Below are 19,288 nucleotides of genomic sequence, written 5' to 3'. Positions count from 1 at the left end.
AATGATACAAAATAAAAAGAGTTAAATAAAGGATAAGAATTCAAAGACCTGAATGTAGTTGGCATCATAATATGTTAATTTTTCAGAATTGGTTAAAGACCCTTGTTTTTCTATTTCTTGTCTGTTCACATTAGAGAGACGTTGTAAATCATCCTAATCTCACTCAGATACTTTAATGGCCCTTGCTGTGACACAAGGCTGCTGCTGTCACTAACCACGGACCCAAGTGTCTTTTTTTTGTAAACGCGGTGCTGCTTAAGCGCCCATGGGTGAAGTTCTATTTTGATCACCCAGCTTTAGTTCTTGCCTTTTTCAGGCACCCCCTTCTTAATGTTTTCAGTTATGATTTCTTTTTCTTTGTGTCCAACTCCAGCAGTATGACGGTACACATCCTGGTCACTCAGCTCAAACTTGTTTTACTTTATTACACAGGGATATTTAACCATTGCTCACAGACTGACAACAGATAATAACCATGGGTTAAACTTTATGATGTGGAATACAAGGGGAATGCATCATCCAATCAAAAAACAGAAGGTTATGTCTTTTATTAAATCCCAGAAATGTGATGTTGTGTTCATGCAGGAGAGGCACCTGATGCCAGAGGAAGCCCAAAGGCTGCGCCGGGGCTGGATGAGCCGGGTTTTCACCTCATGCAGGACTAATAGGAGTAGGGACGTCATTACTTTAAATGCCTTGCAGAAGTCAGTGACAGAGCTGGAAGTTTTCTGCTGCTGTAATCTGAAACTCAAGGCCAAACTGTAATACTAGTCAATATATATGCTCCAAACACTGAAGACCCCGCCTTCTTCGGGAATCTTGAGTCAAGGATAAATGATTTAGGGGGCCATCCAGTCATTATAGGGGGGACTTTAGCCTAGTTTTAGATCATATCTTGGACCCTCCTCTACAGGCTCAACAGGACATTTGTAAGGACTCGGGACTTGTGGATGTCTGGCGTCTGCTACATCCCTCTGCTAGAGATTACACTTTTTACTCATCCCCTCACAGCACACTGTCAAGACTAGACTTCTTTCTTATTTAGAATTCGGTCACCTCTTCTGCAGCATCCTCATTGGCAATATACTTATCTCTGACCACGCCCCTGTACTTCTCAGCATAACAAAACAGTTCGCTCCCGCAGGTGGAGACTCAATTCCAGCCTCCCCCTGGATTTGGATTTCAAAGAGTCTTTAAGAACCCAAATTAACCTTTATAAGGAAACTAACTTGCCTTCTGCACCCTCCGCTGGCATAATTTGGGAAGCCTTCAAGGCATTCACCAGAGGCCATATCATACAACATGCTTCCTTTAAAAAAGAGACTAGCATCACTAAGCAGCTCGAGCTGGAGAAAAAAGTTAACATAGCGGAGAACGTTTTCAAACACAATACATCTTCTACCAATTCGATCACCATAACCAGACTCAAATATGAATTAAATGCCACATTAACCCATAAAGCTGAGTTTGCATTGTTTAGGGCTCGGCAAAAATTCTTTGAAGAAGAGGACAAGGCTGGACGCATGCTAGCAACATACATTAAGGAAGAAGAGGCTCTACGCTCCATTCCAGCCCTCCAAGAGCTCAGGGAGACGTGCTGTTACAGACCCGGGGGAGATAAACGGTGCATTCAGGGATTTTTACATCAAGCTCTATTCATCCGAGTCCCAAGCTGACAAGCAGGAACTCGACACGTTTCTGACTCCCCTTGGTCTTCCCACCCTGTCAGAGCATCATGTGATCTCACTTGATCAGCCAATTACTATGGAGGAAATAGTGGAAGCCATTTGTATTCTCCCGGGCCCTGACGGCTTCACAGCTATTGTTCCATTGTAAAAACTCTTTTACCTTTTATTTATTTTTTATTCTTATTTATTTAGTTTCCTTTTTTTTCCAACCTTTCCTAACCTATTTTGATGATACCTTGTTTTTGTCTGTTTGTTGGCTGTTCTTTGCTTCCCTTTCATTGTTTTTAAGTGTGTGCAATGCAAACACTTCCTGTTCCTCCCTTTACCACTAGATATGAGTTTACTTCATTTAATGCATTACTCTTACGAAGGGGCTGTCCTATACTGTTCATGTATTGTTTGTTTTTTGTAATGCACTGACGAAATCACAATAAAATTATAAATATCAAAAATGATATATTCAGACATGTTTAGGTAAATCAATCAGAGCAAAGGTTTCGACCAATGAGGAGCTGGTTGATCATCGTTCAGTGATTAATGGAGAAAAGGAGGAGGAGATATGTTTATACTCTCATCATTTCTTTTTGCTTTCTCGTTCTTTACATCTTCAAAATAAACATTCCAATCGATCAGTGCTGGTTCTGGTTGATAATGATCAGCTGTGCTCCTCCTGCCATCACAAGTCACAGTGACCGAGGTGAACGAAGACCCAACAGAGACCAGAACCTCAGCTGAGGGCCGGAACAGAGACCAGAACCTCAGCTGAGGGCCGGAACAGAGACCAGAACCTCAGCTGAAGACCGGAACGGAGACCAGAACCTCAGCTGAGGACCGGAGCAGAGACCAGAACCTCGGCTGAGGACCGGAGCAGAGACCAGAACCTCAGCTGAGGGCCGGAACAGAGACCAGAACCTCAGCTGAGGGCCGGAGCAGAGACCAGAACCTCAGCTGAGGACCGGAGCAGAGACCAGAACCTCAGCTGAGGACCGGAGCAGAGACCAGAACCTCGGCTGAAGACCGGAACGGAGACCAGAACCTCAGCTGAGGACCGGAGCAGAGACCAGAACCTCAGCTGAGGACCGGAACAGAGACCAGAACCTCAGCTGAGGACCGGAGCAGAGACCAGAACCTCAGCTGAAGACCGGAACAGAGACCAGAACCTCGGCTGAGGACCGGAGCAGAGACCAGAACCTCGGCTGAGGGCCGGAGCAGAGACCAGAACCTCAGCTGAGGGCCGGAGCAGAGACCAGAACCTCAGCTGAGGACCGGAGCAGAGACCAGAACCTCGGCTGAGGGCCGGAGCAGAGACCAGAACCTCGGCTGAGGGCCGGAGCAGAGACCAGAACCTCGGCTGAGGGCCGGAGCAGAGACCAGAACCTCGGCTGAGGACCGGAGCAGAGACCAGAACCTCAACTGAGGACCGGAACAAAGACCAGAACCTCGGCTGAGGGCCGGAGCAGAGACCAGAACCTCGGCTGAGGACCGGAGCAGAGACCAGAACCTCGGCTGAGGACCGGAGCAGAGACCAGAACCTCAGCTGAAGACCGGAACAGAGACCAGAACCTCGGCTGAGGACCGGAGCAGAGACCAGAACCTCGGCTGAGGACCGGAGCAGAGACCAGAACCTCGGCTGAGGACCGGAGCAGAGACCAAAGAAGCTTCAAAGTAAAGTGAAATAAGAGTCAGTCGTGTTTTTAATTTGTATTTTTTATTGTGAATGTTAAATTAAGATTTTTGGACATAAACTACAACAAGGAGACAGAAAACCTCTGACTCTTTATTAAAACAGGAGGGACGTCGTCGTCTCGATGTCTCGTATGAAGACTTTGACCACATGATGTCATCAGCTGGTGTCTCTGAGTCTGAGCGGGTTTTGGAGGCAACAGAAATGGTCGACGTTTCACTTCACTGCTCTCAGATCTGATTCATCTGCAGCGACGGCTTCCTCCACCACATTATCAACTACACTGTGTCAGATGAGCTGAGGGCTGATTGAAGAGGAACACCATTGTTCTGCTGCAGATTCTGGCTGAACGCCCACAGTGTGACGGTGGAGGAGGTGGAGGAGGTGGAGGAGGATCAGCAGGGAGCACCACATCACACAACGAGCTCGTGGCTCCTGCGTCAGGCGGCGTCTCTGTGAGTGAGGCGATGGTCATGTGGTGTGACGGGCTCACCGAGTTTCTGCACGGTTGATCAGCAGCAACGCAGGAGGACGAGAACGAGGACGAGGACGAGGACGAGGAGGACGAGGACGAGGACGAGAACGAGGACGAGGACGAGGACGAGGACGAGGAGGACGAGGACGAGGACGAGGGGGGAAACTCTGAAACACTCTGAGGTCACAGATTCACTCAGTGACTCGTCATACTGCAGCTTCTGACGATCATTCAGTTCATTAAAACACAATCAGACACACAAGAAGGAAAACTGCTCCTAATGCACAATGTTAACGTCTGTGTAGAGCTTCAACCAACGGGGTTAAACAAGAGGAGCGTTTAAAGGAGCAGTTCAACCAAACAGCAAAGAGAAGTGTCGTAGTCCACAGAACAGTTCTGGAGCTTCACAGTAAAACAGAGAAAACAGATAAACAACCAAAGAAAGATCATAATCTGATATCTGCACTGTTAAGTCTGAAGTGTTAGCAGGAGGTCGACTGCAGGAAGAGGCTGTAAATCTGTATCATCAGGAGGAGGAGAGGAGGACTTTATATCATCAGGAGGAGGAGAGGAGGACTTTATATCATCAGGAGGAGGAGAGGAGGACTTTATATCATCAGGAGGAGGAGAGGAGGACTTTATATCATCAGGAGGAGGAGAGGAGGACTTTATATCATCAGGAGGAGGAGAGGAGGACTTTATATCATCAGGAGGAGGAGAGGAGGACTTTATATCATCAGGAGGAGGAGAGGAGGACTTTATATCATCAGGAGGAGGAGAGGAGGACTTTATATCATCAGGAGGAGGAGAGGATGACTTTATATCATCAGGAGGAGGAGAGGAGGACTTTATATCATCAGGAGGAGGAGAGGAGGACTTTATATCATCAGGAGGAGGAGAGGAGGACTTTATATCATCAGGAGGAGGAGAGGAGGACTTTATATCATCAGGAGGAGGAGAGGATGACTTTATATCATCAGGAGGAGGAGAGGAGGACTTTATATCATCAGGAGGAGAGGAGGACTTTATATCATCAGGAGGAGGAGAGGAGGACTTTATATCATCAGGAGGAGGAGAGGAGGACTTTATATCATCAGGAGGAGGAGAGGAGGACTTATATCATCAGGAGGAGGAGAGGAGGACTTTATATCATCAGGAGGAGGAGAGGAGGACTTTATATCCTCAGGAGGAGAGGAGGACTTTATATCATCAGGAGGAGGAGAGGAGGACTTTATATCATCAGGAGGAGGAGAGGAGGACTTTATATCATCAGGAGGAGAGGAGGACTTTATATCATCAGGAGGAGGAGAGGAGGACTTTATATCATCAGGAGGAGAGGAGGACTTTATATCATCAGGAGGAGGAGAGGAGGACTTTATATCATCAGGAGGAGGAGAGGAGGACTTTATATCATCAGGAGGAGGAGAGGAGGACTTTATATCATCAGGAGGAGGAGAGGAGGACTTTATATCATCAGGAGGAGGAGAGGAGGACTTTATATCCTCAGGAGGAGGAGAGGAGGACTTTATATCATCAGGAGGAGGAGAGGAGGACTTTATATCATCAGGAGGAGGAGAGGAGGACTTTATATCATCAGGAGGAGGAGAGGAGGACTTTATATCATCAGGAGGAGAGGAGGACTTTATATCATCAGGAGGAGAGGAGGACTTTATATCATCAGGAGGAGGAGAGGAGGACTTTATATCATCAGGAGGAGGAGAGGAGGACTTTATATCATCAGGAGGAGAGGAGGACTTTATATCATCAGGAGGAGGAGAGGAGGACTTTATATCATCAGGAGGAGGAGAGGAGGACTTTATATCATCAGGAGGAGGAGAGGAGGACTTTATATCATCAGGAGGAGGAGAGGAGGACTTTATATCATCAGGAGGAGGAGAGGAGGACTTTATATCATCAGGAGGAGGAGAGGAGGACTTTATTTCATCAGGAGGAGGAGAGGAGGACTTTATATCATCAGGAGGAGGAGAGGAGGACTTTATATCATCAGGAGGAGGAGAGGAGGACTTTATATCATCAGGAGGAGGAGAGGAGGACTTTATATCATCAGGAGGAGGAGAGGAGGACTTTATATCATCAGGAGGAGGAGAGGATGATGGCTGCAGTATCCTCAAATCTACAGACCAACTTTCTTTTTTTAGACGTCAAACTTCCCTGAACTTTCAGGATGGAGGAAGCTTCAGTATCAGAATCAGACTGGACAGTACTGTACTGTCACATGTGAACATACAAAGTCATTCTCTGGTGTAAACTCTATAAATAACTTCAGTCCACCTGTGAGGTTTGAGGCTGCACATTAAATACAGCTTCGTCTTTTTCAAATCCTGTTTCCCTCGTCGCACTTCCTCCTGCTGTAAACTCCCCCTCCGTCTTCTTCTTCCCTTTTCTCTCGCCTCAGTGGTTCAGGATCAGAGGTGGACCTCAGCGTCCTCTGCAGAGACACGAGCGCGGTGTTTTCCCTCTCACTGAAAGTTCAGACTCTGTGTGAGTCTTTGCTGCCGAGGACAGAAAGCACCTGCTCACTTCTACTTTCAGTTTGTCACGCCTCCTCCATCTGTCTGTCAGCCGACGGTGCGCAGCGTTTGGTAGCCTCTCGTCTTCTGCGACCTCAGCAGAGGCGTCTGAGTGTCCACGTCTCGAGATAAAACCATCCTGCCGGCTCGGCGGAGACGAGCACGAGTCCATCCGTAGACCAGACAGTTGAGGAATCCCTGAGAGGCCGAGGTGAACGCCTGAGGACAGAAGACACAGTGTGGTCCTACAACATGTCCTCACTCTATACACACATTTAACACACAAATATGAACTTCAGCCGGCAGCAGCTGCATGTTTCACAATGATGTCACTCATGTTCAACTTGTTCACACAGAGAGAAGCTGAAGGAGATTGTCTTGATTCTTGTAAGGCAGCGTGTGTTTTGTGTCGGGTCTGCAGAGGTCCGTGAACACCTGCAGGCCCAGAGTCCTGCTGCAGACTGACCTGTGAGATGTAGAGAGCCACCACGGCCCAGCCCTGCCCCGCCGAGGGCTTCACCTCCAGGAGAAACGCCAGACCCACAGCTGAGGAGACGACACAGAACCAGTCAGAACCAGAAACAGACCTCAGCTGCTTCCACACATGAAGGATCGAATCAGGACGAAGACACAAACCTGGACCCCAGCAGAGGATGAAGACCAGCGGGTACAGCAGCATCCGTCGGTCCATCACGCGGAAGGCCGTCCGCTGCTCGTTGCCCAGGTAACCGTGTGATGTCACCGCCCGCCTGTAAATACGACGGGCCTTCACCATCAGAACCTGATGAAGGAGAGGACGTTATAAAGTCTCTGTATGTCATGTCACGTCTTATTGTAGCACATCATGTCACTCACTATGATGCTGAGCAGTGTGAGTAGGAAGGTGGCGAGGAAGATGGCGATGCAGCAGGTGCGCAGCCATCGGCAGGCTGTGGTTGGCTGCAGCTGATCTGAGGTACGAAACAGCGCTCCGGTGTGCATCAGCAGACACCTGGTGGAGGCACGAAGAATGGGACGTTTGGACCGGTGTCGTTAGGCTTTGTGTTGTGAGTGTTGCGTCTGGATATCGGTGAGGTGTCGTGCTCTCTCACCTGTACGGCTCGCTGGAGTTGGCCTGACACTGGCTGATGTTTCCTTGTATGAACACGGGCGTCATCAGCATCACAGGGATCAGCCTGCAAACACACTCTGAGTCACTGACCGTCCTTCAACACTTCTGCGTCACACGTCATGTAAACTGGACCCGGTCGGAACACGTTTGTACTCACCCTGACAGCAGAGCCCGGATTTTGCCGGCGGTGCTCACTCTGTTGGAGAACTGGACAAGACGATGGAAAGAGTTTATGTAAAGGAGCAGTTCACCAAAAGATGAAGATACAACAGAAAACAGAGGCGGTCGCTGCAAGAAACCTTCAGATAAAACCATCAACATGCTGCAACGTTCAGGTTCTCATCCGAGGACATAAACAGAAGATAATAATCTGTGAACTGATGAACCATTTGAAGAATTATCAGAAGAACGTAGAAAAAGTGAAATGCAGAAATACACTTTATTAAATGATCAGACTCGTGTTCAGTTTTAAGTATTGTCAGAGTCCATCTCTTAAAGGAACAGTTCAATGTTTTAGTAAAAGTGTGAATCTGCTGTCTGACGTGAGATGCACACAGCGACAGCTCGCTGCCGTCTGAACTGAACTTACTGAACAAGAACTGTTGACCTCTGATGAAACCAGGTGATGTGTGCGTACCTGTACAGGGTATCCATTACTGCAGCTGAGGTACTTCTCTCTGATTGCTGTGTACAGGTTCCACACATAGTTGAGAGTGAAGAAGAAGGAGGCCATGTAGAGAATCTGTCAGAACCAAACAGTTTGCAGTTTGTTAGAACCGTGTGCACACGCTGACCTTGGGTCGGTGCGTCAGAACAATTAATGTAGGTCAGGAATGTTTGATGGTGTTTTTCTGTTTAGATCCAGCCTGGGGTCTGTCCTGGTTCTGCTGCCCTGTTACTGGACTGACCCACTTCACGATCAGTTCTGGACCAGGTCATCTGGGGCAAACCGCTCAGAACACTGATTTATCCTCTGCAGTCAGCCTCTCAGTGACTGGGCTGCTTCCACACACACTTCACTGACCTGCTCCTCTAACAGAGGTGAAGCAAGGCGGACTGTTCCTTTAGTCAGGACCTTGTTTGTGAAGGTTCCTTTAAGAACCAGTTACAGGACGCAGCTCCCATAGAGAACATACTGAGAGCTGAACCAAGAATCTGGACCAGCAGAACACACAGAGCCCGGCACAGCTGTTAGAGCTGAATTAAAACACAAGAGTGGTTTTTATTAGAGAGCTCTGAAACATGTCCCGTCTGGTCCGGCAGTCAGGATTCCTGGTTCTCATCCAGGTGAGTCACATGTCCTGAGCTCTCATTGGTCTGTTAGAGATCAGCTGATCTGTCACTCAAAGTTATCAATGCTTTAACTGCAACAGCATCCAGAATCTGCTTCCTCTGAACATCCTCAAAGTAAAAGACTCTCCTCATAATCGAGTGCAGGGACACGTCATCGTCACGACGTCGATCCTGAACTCATTTCTCTGATTATCTTCAAACGCATCATCTCCCTGAAATCTGTCAAATCGAAAGTCAAAGTCTGCGTCAGTCGTGAAACCCCGATGATGAAACGATTCAAACTGAGTCATAAAAGTCGTCGTGCTCTGGTGCCGCATCACTGCAGCGCCGCATGTTATCAGCAGGTGTAACACAACGCTATGATGTCATCATCCTGCTGCAATAAGAACCAACAATCTGTTTGTCACGGGTCGGATTCTAGATAGGCTGAAACAGGATCATGCAGAAGTCTGTTTTACTGTCGTGTTCATGGTTGTGATTCGTTCCTGGAGCATTTATTACAATCAGGGTTTTAAGCCTGTTGTTTGAGTTGGAGCTGAGTTTTGTGGTTAAACACTGAAGCTTTCTATCTCAGCAGCGTTTCTCAGGAGGAAGTTGAAACTTTCCAGTTGTGAACCGTCAGCACGGCATGTGGGCAGACTCAGATCAGTGTGGTTCCTTGTTTTGGTTGATTTTTAAGGAAACAAACATTAGATTGTTATGGGGAGATGGAAATCCCATAATATCTTCAAATATAACAGAAAAAGCACAAAAGTTTCCTCCAAATAAAAGAGCATAAACATATAAAAATACCTTTCTGAGTGGTGGATCATGTGTCTGACCGGCCGCCTGAGAGGAGCCGCAGCACTCGGCTTCACATGGGAAGGAAAACAGGCATCACCACATCAGGAAAAGTACTGAGTTCATGTAGGACTCCTTCAGTCAACCAGCAGCTGAATAATTCAGTTATCTTAAATCTATCTCATCAGCAGATCTCAAACCAACAACAGTCCGTCTCACTGCCTGTCAGTGTTCGCTGTGTTCTCTTTAAATCTCCTCACAAAATAAATTCTATGATGCGTTTTGTCCGAGACTAAAGACTCCTACGCCGACGACACACGACTGTATCTTCCCATCAAACCGACAGACCTGACCTCCCTCCAAACCCTTAACACCTGCTCAGCTGGTATCATAAGCTGGATGATGATCACTCTTCAGCTCAATCGACAACAAATCTGGAGGGGAGGTGACGATCAGGGACTATTTTCAGCAGCGTATGAATCCAGTGTTGGTGCTGAAGGAACAATTTAATGTGTGTGTGTGTGTGTGTGTGTGTGTGTGTGTGTGTGTGTGTGTGTGTGTACCTGCTCCACAGTGTGCAGGTGGTAGCAGTGTTTGTTGAGGCTGCTGCAGTGTGTAGAGAACAGAGCCGCTCCGATCAGCCAGCAGAGAGCGAGCAGCAGGTCGGACACGCTGAGCAGGAACAGAGGCTGCAGCTGCAAACACACAAACACACAAATCATCACATCACATCAGTGTGCTCTGTGATCTGCACAGTGAGCGACTGACCACTGACGGTCTGTTCTATGTGAACAAAGAACCCGTTTCCTCTCTGATAATCTCTCCTCTCCCTCGGCTGCCTCTCGGGGCTCCTGTATATGACTGTTGATTCGAAGCACAATCTGTGGAAGACGTGTTGTTTGAATGTAAACCGCTGATGTCACAACATATTTAACAGCAGATCTGTTCGACACCGTCACCTCGTGTGACTCTCACTCAGTCGTCTCAGCTGCAGGAGCTTAAAAACAAAGACTGGAGGAGGAGACTGACCTCGGGCGTCCGGCTGAGTCTCTGCAGCATCACGCAGACGATGATGGAGCCGGAGCCCAGAATACTGAAGACAGAGACGGACAGGTGTAAACATCACACATCTCAGACATACAGGTAACATGTTGATGATGTCATCAGGTAACATGTTGATCTGATGATGCACGAAATGCTGCTGCTGCTTCAAAGAGTAGTCTGTAATCAGATTACTTCCTGCTGACTGAACTTATTGTCTGAGTGCTGTGACCTTTGACCTTTGACCTTTGAACTCCCTCCTGTTTATCATTCACAAAAGTTCCATGTGCTGAAAAGTCTCCGGCTGAGACAAACACCAAAATACTGTTTTATTTGAAGATTTTATTCAAGTTAATATTTTCTTTTCTTTTCTTGCATAAAACTGATAAAAAATAATAATCCAACTCAACTTTTAGCGATCATCCTAAAAAGCTTTAATCAGTGTACAGTATCTTTATCAATTAACATCATGTTTATTACCTTTATCTGCTTTACAGCAGCTTTTGTGTTTTATTTCCTACTAATTAATATTTCAGTAAAGTCAGAAATGTAAAGAAAATTAACATTGCTGCAGGACTTGATGTGTCAGACTTGAACCCTGAGGAGAACTAAGCAGTGAGAGGCTGACCTGAGCACAGCCATGCCGAGCTGGATCCACCGCACCGCCTCGTACACCTGCAGACAAGCAGACCTCAGGTCAGTTTAACATCGCTGCGTCACATTAAACACACACAGTGACGTGTACTTATGTGGCTCCAGTCATCAGCTGAGAGAATTTCAAAGTAAAAGGAAGTGAAAACAGATGAACTTTGACAGGATGAACAGTGTTACATGAAGCAGGTCTGATTTAAAGAAGGACTGAACTGCAGAAAATGAGTCATGTCCCAGAAACCAACGCAAGATGATGACTGGGTTTACAGTTTTGGTTGAACTATTCCTTTAATGACTTCCTGACTTCCTGTATGTGATCCATTGATTCCCACTGAAGATATACACCTTTAAAAACACTTCACAACATGTAGGTTAATCTTAGAAACTGTTCCTGTGTCAGCTGCTCTGTAGTTTCTATCAAACACACAGGAAACCGTCCGTTTGTGGGGGACTATTTTCAGCGGCGGATTAATTTGCGAGTGACTGAAGCAGAATGGATTCGTTGACATTAAGAAAGACAGAATATCAGTTCAGGTTTATATCAGCAGCAGGTGTTTGAGAGTGAAAGCTTTCAAATAGAGAAGAAGCAGAGACACAAAACCCCCGAGAGTCGAGTCATTCAGGACTCAGTCTGTCATCATCTCTGAACGATGAACTCTGAGCTGATTCATCCATTCTGACACTTCTGTCACCTGTGAGCTGACGACTGAAGCGCTGAAATGACTAACTGTTGTTCAACAGTCAAATCATTAGTATTTAATAAACTTTCCCAAATATGATTGACAGAGTGTTTTAACGCAGACTGAAGACGTCCTGCAGACTAAAGATGTCCCTGCAGACTGAAGATGTCCTGCAGTATGAAGACGTCCTGCAGACTGAAGACGTCCTGCAGACTAAAGATGTCCCTGCAGACTGAAGATGTCCTGCAGTATGAGGACGTCCTGCAGACTGAAGACGTCCTGCAGTATGAGGACGTCTTCAGTCCGCAGGGACATCTTTAGTCTGCAGGACGTCCTGCAGTATGAAGACGTCCTGCAGTATGAGGACGTCCTGCAGACTGAAGACGTCCCTGCAGTATGAGGACGTCCTGCAGACTGAAGACGTCCTGCAGACTGAAGACGTCCTGCAGACTGAGGACATCCTGTAGACTGAGGACGTCCTGCAGTATGAGGACGTCCTGCAGACTGAAGACGTCCTGCAGACTGAAGATGTCCCTGCGGACTGAAGACATCCTGCAGTATGAGGACGTCCTGCAGACTGAAGACGTCCTGCAGACTGAAGATGTCCCTGCGGACTGAAGACGTCCTGCAGACTGAGGACGTCCTGCGGACTGAAGACGTCCTGCAGTATGAGGACGTCCTGCAGACTAAAGATGTCCCTGCGGACTGAAGACGTCCTGCAGTATGAGGACGTCCTGCAGACTGAGGACGTCCTGCAGTAGGAGGACGTCCTGCAGACTAAAGATGTCCCTGCGGACTGAAGACGTCCTGCAGTATGAGGACGTCCTGCAGTATGAAGACGTCCTGCAGTATGAGGACGTCCTGCAGACTAAAGATGTCCCTGCGGACTGAAGACGTCCTGCAGTATGAGGACGTCCTGCAGACTGAGGACGTCCTGCGGACTGAAGACGTCCTGCAGTATGAGGACGTCCTGCAGACTGAAGACGTCCTGCAGACTGAGGACGTCCTGCGGACTGAAGACGTCCTGCAGACTGAGGACGTCCCTGCGGACTGAAGACGTCCTGCAGACTGAAGACGTCCTGCAGACTAAAGATGTCCCTGCGGACTGAAGACGTCCTGCAGTATGAGGACGTCCTGCAGACTGAAGACGTCCTGCAGACTGAAGATGTCCCTGCGGACTGAAGACGTCCTGCAGACTGAGGACGTCCTGCGGACTGAAGACGTCCTGCAGTATGAGGACGTCCTGCAGACTAAAGATGTCCCTGCGGACTGAAGACGTCCTGCAGTATGAGGACGTCCTGCAGTATGAAGACGTCCTGCAGTATGAGGACGTCCTGCAGACTAAAGATGTCCCTGCGGACTGAAGACGTCCTGCAGTATGAGGACGTCCTGCGGACTGAAGACGTCCTGCAGTATGAGGACGTCCTGCAGACTGAAGACGTCCTGCAGACTGAGGACGTCCCTGCGGACTGAAGACGTCCTGCAGTATGAGGACGTCCTGCAGACTGAAGACGTCCTGCAGACTAAAGATGTCCCTGCGGACTGAAGACGTCCTGCAGACTAAAGATGTCCCTGCGGACTGAAGACGTCCTGCAGACTGAAGACGTCCTGCAGACTGAAGATGTCCTGCGGACTGAAGACGTCCTGCAGACTGAAGATGTCCCTGCGGACTGAAGACGTCCTGCAGACTAAAGATGTCCCTGCGGACTGAAGACGTCCTGCAGCCTTGGGTTAGTTTAGTCATTTTTGACCTTTCTGTTCTCAGCAGGACCAGAAGTGAGATCTCGAAATGAAAACTCTCCTTCAGCTCATGAAGCAAAGCTTTCCATCTCCTTCATTTGCATTTAAAGTTTTGAATGTAACTTAATTCTCTTCATCGGATCCTCGTGGTGGAAAATACAAGTTCCTTCACTTGCGTGCGGATCTAAGGAGCGTTTATTGATCAGCTCTGGTTACGAGTTAATATGCGGATTTTTAGAAATTTTACATTTCAAAGATATGAAAAAGATATGACGATGTCGCTCTCAGTCACGTGTATCACAGCACTTAAAATGAAATTTTTCAGGCTTAATGATACAAAACTAAACTGCAGCTCAGACTGAAGAAGACGACGACAGAAATACTTTTAGTTTTTCCTTTTTTCCTATTTAATTAACAATCTCTCCAAACTTTATGGATCTCTTAATGTTCCATCAGCACCAGCATCAGTGAGAACAGCAGCGCTGCAGAACGACACTGTGGATCCACCTGATACTTAACACAGTGGTGGAAAGTAACTAAGTATATTTACTCAAGTAAAGTAGAACACCTGAAGACTGAGCGTCCATCATGTTCTGTCTCCTCCCAGTTCTCACTACATTCACCTGACAGCCGGGTTCGTCTTCAGATTCAGATGTTAATAGACAAAATAATATATGATATAAATAATTTATGATGTGTTACTGAACAATGAAACCATGCAGCAGTATTTACAGTCGTTACAATGAGCTCAGTCTCACTGCTGCAACGTTAAGGTCATAAGTCAGGATGCTATAATAATATACATTGTTCTGCTTGTTCTGGTTCTGATACTTGAAGAAGTCTAAACTCTCACCTCGGTCCAGTCGTGAGCTCCGGTGGTGTTCTTCTCTGAGCTGTTGGTAAAAGCCTCCTGCAGCCTCTCTGCAGCCGACATGCTGGAAACTCTGAGGTGCATCTCAGGAAGAGAGGAGATGAAGATGAATACGAGGCTGCAGGGTCTGATGGTCCAGCAGACTGGAGCTGGGAGGTTCTGATGGTCCAGCAGACTGGAGCTGAGAGGTTCTGATGGTCCAGCAGACTGAAGCTGAGAGGTTCTGATGGTCCAGCAGACTTGAGCTGAGAGTGTCTAATGATCCTGCAGCTCACACAGGAGGCTGGAGTCATTCACACTAGCCTCGCCCACTGAATACAAAGGCCACGCCCCCAAAGAGCAGGACAGAGTGATGATAAACTCAAACTGTTGGTTTGGTTCACCGCTGACTGACTGTCTGTCTGCTGTCTGTCTGTCTGCTGTCTGTCTGCTGTCTGTCTGTGTGCTGGCTCCACCTGCTGGTGTAATGGAGGAAGTAAAAGGCTTCAGTGATTCTCTGATCCAAACAGTCAACATGACAGAACTGGACCCTGCTGACAGAACAGGAACCAGGACTGAGAAGAAGATTTGATCAGATGTTTCAACATGTTGATGTTTTCAGTATATTTAAAGCTTTGGGTTTGGAAAAATACTGTTACTTCAAAGTTTGTAAGTGTAATCAAGAACAAGTTCAAGTAAATCATCAGCTGTGAGGCTGCACCATACAGTCTGTATATATATATATATATATATATATATATATATACAGACTGTATAGTGTATACACTATACAGTCTGTATATATATATATATATATATATACATATATATATATATATATATATATATATATATATATATGTATATATATATATATACAGACTGTATAGTGTATACACTATACAGTCTGTATATATATATATATATACAGACTGTATAGTGTATACACTATACAGTCTGTATATATATATATATATATAGACTGTATAGTGTATACACTATAGTGTCTAATTGATGTAATTGTATCATCTGCTGAGTCGTTTAATCTAATTAACTGTCCTCAAGTTCATAACGACATAAAAACGTCTTTAAATTTTTTATTGAGTTTTCCACTTTTATTAACAGCATAATAAAATAAAATTCAAATCAGCACATCACAAGAAGAAATAAAGCATCAATTGGCAAATGAAAATAGCCAAATCAATCACAAGTCGATCAATAAAAAGGGTACAAATACTTTAACAAACAGGATACTTGTGTAACTGCAACATTAATGAACAAGCACATCGTTTTCATCCACAATGTTTCGTTCTTCTGGACATAAAAGGTGAAGTCAGCACAGCTCTGGTTCATGAAATCAAGTTTATGATTTAGAATATTTATGAAGTTTAAAACAAAAGAAATAAATCACCAGAAGTAAAAAGTCATCAGCAAACGACACCACGGTAACATGACGTTCAACATCACCTACACTGAACTATACACACTTTACATTTCACATTTACAGTTATCAACCACCTTCAATAAGACACATGAGTGAGGCGTTTACTGACACATCAGTGGGGATAAATCACCTTTATGTTTCCTCAGTTGGTGGCAGTTTGCAGAACTCAGCAGAGCTTCTGTAAGAAATATAGAGTCCAGCATAGAGAGGTTGAGTGAATGTGGTCTGGACTCTGTAGAGGAGAGTCATGGTGTCAGAGACGTTGTAGAAAGACAGAATACCTGCTCTGTGATCCAGGTACACTCCAACTCTGAAGGACTGAGGGCCGATGATGAAAGTTTTGACATTGTTGTGATAAAAGTCATAAAGCAGGTTTTTGGAACAATCCAACACCCAAGATTTATCATTTCGACCAAATCTACATTCATCCTCGCTCCCATCTCTGCTGACACTCTTGTAGGTGACTCCGACACCAACTCCACACTTTACATCATCCCACTCCACCTCCCAGTAACACCGTCCAGTCAGACTCTCTGCACTCAGGACCTGATTACATGAAGTGAACCTGTCTGGGTGATCAGAATGAATCTGTAACATTTTTGTTCTTGTTGCTTTTCTGTTTCCATCACACAGTAACAGATGTCTGTAAGCTGTGTTTGGATCCAGTGTGAGTTCACGAGAATATTTTGATAATGTATCTCTGGTCTTTGGCTGAGGAGACAATAAATCATCCACTTCAGTCTCTGTCAGTGAGATGTTGGTCCATGTCTCTCTCAGGACGTCCTGTAGTTCGTCTCTGAACTCTGACACAGCTGCTGCCACGAACTCAACGTATCTCAGAGGACGGATATTGATGCTGGATGAGTGTGTAGACTCACTGAGTGCTGACAGTGAGGGGTAGTTGTGTAGAAACTGGTTGTGATCCTCTGTGTGTGAGAGCTTCTTCAGCTCAGCGTCTTTCCTCTTCAGCTCAGTGATCTCCTGCTCCAGCTTCTCCTGAAGCTCTTTGACTTGCCTCAGTTCACTTACCTGCTGAAATTCGATCTGCTGCTTCACATAAGATCGTCTTTTCTCCATGAGACGGATCAGCTGGGTGAAGATCTTCTCACTGTGCTCCACTGCTTTATCAGCAGAGAGATTGATGGCCTCCACCTCCTGTTGAAGCAGCTTCACATCTTCCTCTCTGTCCTGGATTCTCTGCTGGATGTTGTGTCGACTCCCCTCCAGCTCTCTCTGCCTCTCAGTCCTCTCTGCTGCAGCTGACACTGTGTCGTGACCTTTATGTTGATCCACAGAGCAGAGATAACAGATACACTGCTGATCAGTACGACAGAACATCTTCATCACCTCATCATGACGAGAGCAGATGTTCTCCTGGAGCTTCTCTGACGGCTCCACCAGCTTGTGTTTCTTGAAAGCAGCTGATTGATAATGAGGCTGGAGGTGTTTCTCACAGTAAGAGGCGACACACTGCAGACAGGACTTAACTGCTCTCAGTTTCCTCCCAGTGCAGACATCACAGGCCACATCTTCAGGTCCAGCATAGCAGAGATCAGCAGGAGCAGCTTGGAGTCCAGTCTTCTTCAGCTGCTCCACTAAGTCTGCTAACATGGTGTTTTTCAGCAGCTCAGGCCTCGATGGGAAGCTCTTCCTGCACTGAGGGCAGCTGTAGATCCTCTTCTCATCCTCTGTGTCCCAGTGATCGTTAATACAGTTCTTGCAGTAGCTGTGTCCACAGGGAGTAGTCACCGAATCCTTCAGTAGATCCAAACAGATCGAACAAGAGAAAGTCTCTCGGTCCAGCTGAACTGCTTTCTGAGCCATTTCACCTCTCAGTGTCAACGACCATCTGAGATTCACTTCCTGATAACTGAAACTAGTTTGGGCTCTTACCGTGTGTTTGTGCAGTGAGTGGGGCATGTCAGCTCTTGCACTTCACCACATGTTGGTTACAGCCGTTTTCAAACTGTCAGTCTGAAGGGGAGGGAACCAGGAAATGTACTGACAGAGTGGAGCTGCAGTGTTTGAGAGCAGCAGGAGGGCTGATTGAAGCTCTGTGAATCTGAACTTTGTTTTCTCTTTCTTATGTAGCCTCAGCTCTGTAGAACTAGATGAAGTAGAGCAAAAAGTACAATTAATCCCTCTGAGGTGTAGTCGAGTAGAAATATAAACTAGCATGAAAATAAAAAAGACAAGAATTAAAAGCAGAGTAGAAGATGACAGTGTACAAACTGACTGTCCACCGAGTGATTAGTGTGATACTTAACTTTAAATTATATTCTTGACTGCACACACCTTGAATTGTGCACAAACATAAAACTTTGCTAAGCTTTGAGTGTTGCTTAAGATAAAATTAATGCGTACGTATGCTGCACTGTAACAAGATTTATGAGCGATAAGAGAGCCTTCCAGCATCGCTTATGTTAGGGTTAGGGTTAATGTACCCAGATTCTGTGTTGTAACCAGATCTGTGAGTTGAAAGGCCGTTTAGAGCCGCCGTGCATTATTCTTTTGTCCGGATGCTGCGTGTAACCAGATCCATGACCTATTTGCATGCACAAGTGTCGCCGTACACTTGAATTGAACTGGTTGGGCGAGACTCGGTGGCTGCGCATCGCCAGCACTGAAAAGGTGCAGAAATCCCTTTCTCAGTTCAAATTGTGAAAATACCAGTAAATGAATGAAATGCTGGGTCAAACGAAAAGGTTTAGACTGTGTAAAAGAGGCGAAGAAATCCCTCGATCAGTTTAAATTGTGAAATCCAAAGTAATTGGATGAAATGCTTACTGCGGGTTACAGGAAAAAGTATAGACTGTACAAAAGAGGCGAAGAAATCCCTCTATCAGTGTAAATCGTGAAATCCGAAGTAAAAGAATGAAATGCTTGTTGCGGATTAAAAGTTTTCTGAATCACTGGAAAACTGTCTGTGAGAAGAAATCACTGATTTTGCCGCCTTCGCCCAGAAGTTGCTGTTGAGTGAAAAGTGAACTCAACTGCTGTGAATTCCACAGCTTAGAAGTTACTCCCTCAGTGGGCAAACCACCACTGAGCCAAATCCTGCTGAAACAAGTGGGGGTATATCAGTGGGTGGAGCTAAAAAGCCTCTCCCTCTTTCAATTGCGTACTATTCGCAAGGTTCCTCTGACAGAGACCTAGATAAAACTGTTTGAAGCATAACCTTTTTCGAACCCAAGCCTGGGGGTACTCATGATACCAGCGCTTACTTAAAAGATATAGAGTCCTATCTGAAGGAGACTCTCAAATGTCATAGTTGATAAAAAGTCTATCTAATTAAAGTAACATCTACTCAGAAAGTCAGC

General features: G+C 46.2%; 2 protein-coding genes across 2 annotated transcripts; both read right to left on the bottom strand.

The window, feature by feature from the left end:
• Nucleotides 1-5,877: 5,877 nt before the first annotated feature.
• Nucleotides 5,878-14,884, bottom strand: LOC115567718 (transmembrane protein 116-like). The gene is made up of 11 exons (XM_030394557.1): nt 14,528-14,884; nt 11,232-11,278; nt 10,592-10,655; nt 10,126-10,257; nt 8,127-8,231; nt 7,647-7,696; nt 7,470-7,553; nt 7,234-7,369; nt 7,015-7,159; nt 6,845-6,924; nt 5,878-6,597 (listed from the first exon to the last, which is right to left on the bottom strand). The coding sequence occupies exons 1-11, from the start codon at nt 14,627-14,629 to the stop codon at nt 6,427-6,429; spliced, it is 1,116 nt and encodes a 371-aa protein (XP_030250417.1). The 5' UTR covers nt 14,630-14,884; the 3' UTR covers nt 5,878-6,426.
• Nucleotides 14,885-17,153: 2,269 nt separating this feature from the next.
• Nucleotides 17,154-17,792, bottom strand: LOC115567740 (E3 ubiquitin/ISG15 ligase TRIM25-like; the record flags this gene model as incomplete). The annotated part of the gene is made up of 1 exon (XM_030394589.1): nt 17,154-17,792. A coding segment is annotated over exon 1 (639 nt), but the record flags the coding sequence as incomplete, so codon positions are not given.
• Between the last annotated feature and the right edge of the window lie 1,496 nt (nt 17,793-19,288).

Source organism: Sparus aurata, chromosome 17 (genome assembly GCF_900880675.1).
Source record: "Sparus aurata chromosome 17, fSpaAur1.1, whole genome shotgun sequence".
NCBI lineage: Eukaryota > Metazoa > Chordata > Actinopteri > Spariformes > Sparidae > Sparus > Sparus aurata.
The sequence above is the reverse complement of the archived record's forward strand: the minus strand, read 5'-3'. Positions and strand labels throughout refer to the sequence as shown.

Excerpts from the sequence above, each read along its gene's own strand:
- LOC115567718 (XM_030394557.1), bottom strand. The coding sequence starts at position 14,629 with ATGCACCTCAGAGTTTCCAGCATGTCGGCTGCAGAGAGGCTGCAGGAG. Across the intron at positions 10,656-11,231 it reads CTCGGCATGGCTGTGCTCAG|TATTCTGGGCTCCGGCTCCA; the intron begins GTCAGCCTCTCA and ends CTCTGTCTTCAG. Across the intron at positions 10,258-10,591 it reads GACTCAGCCGGACGCCCGAG|CTGCAGCCTCTGTTCCTGCT; the intron begins GTCAGTCTCCTC and ends GTGTGTTTGCAG.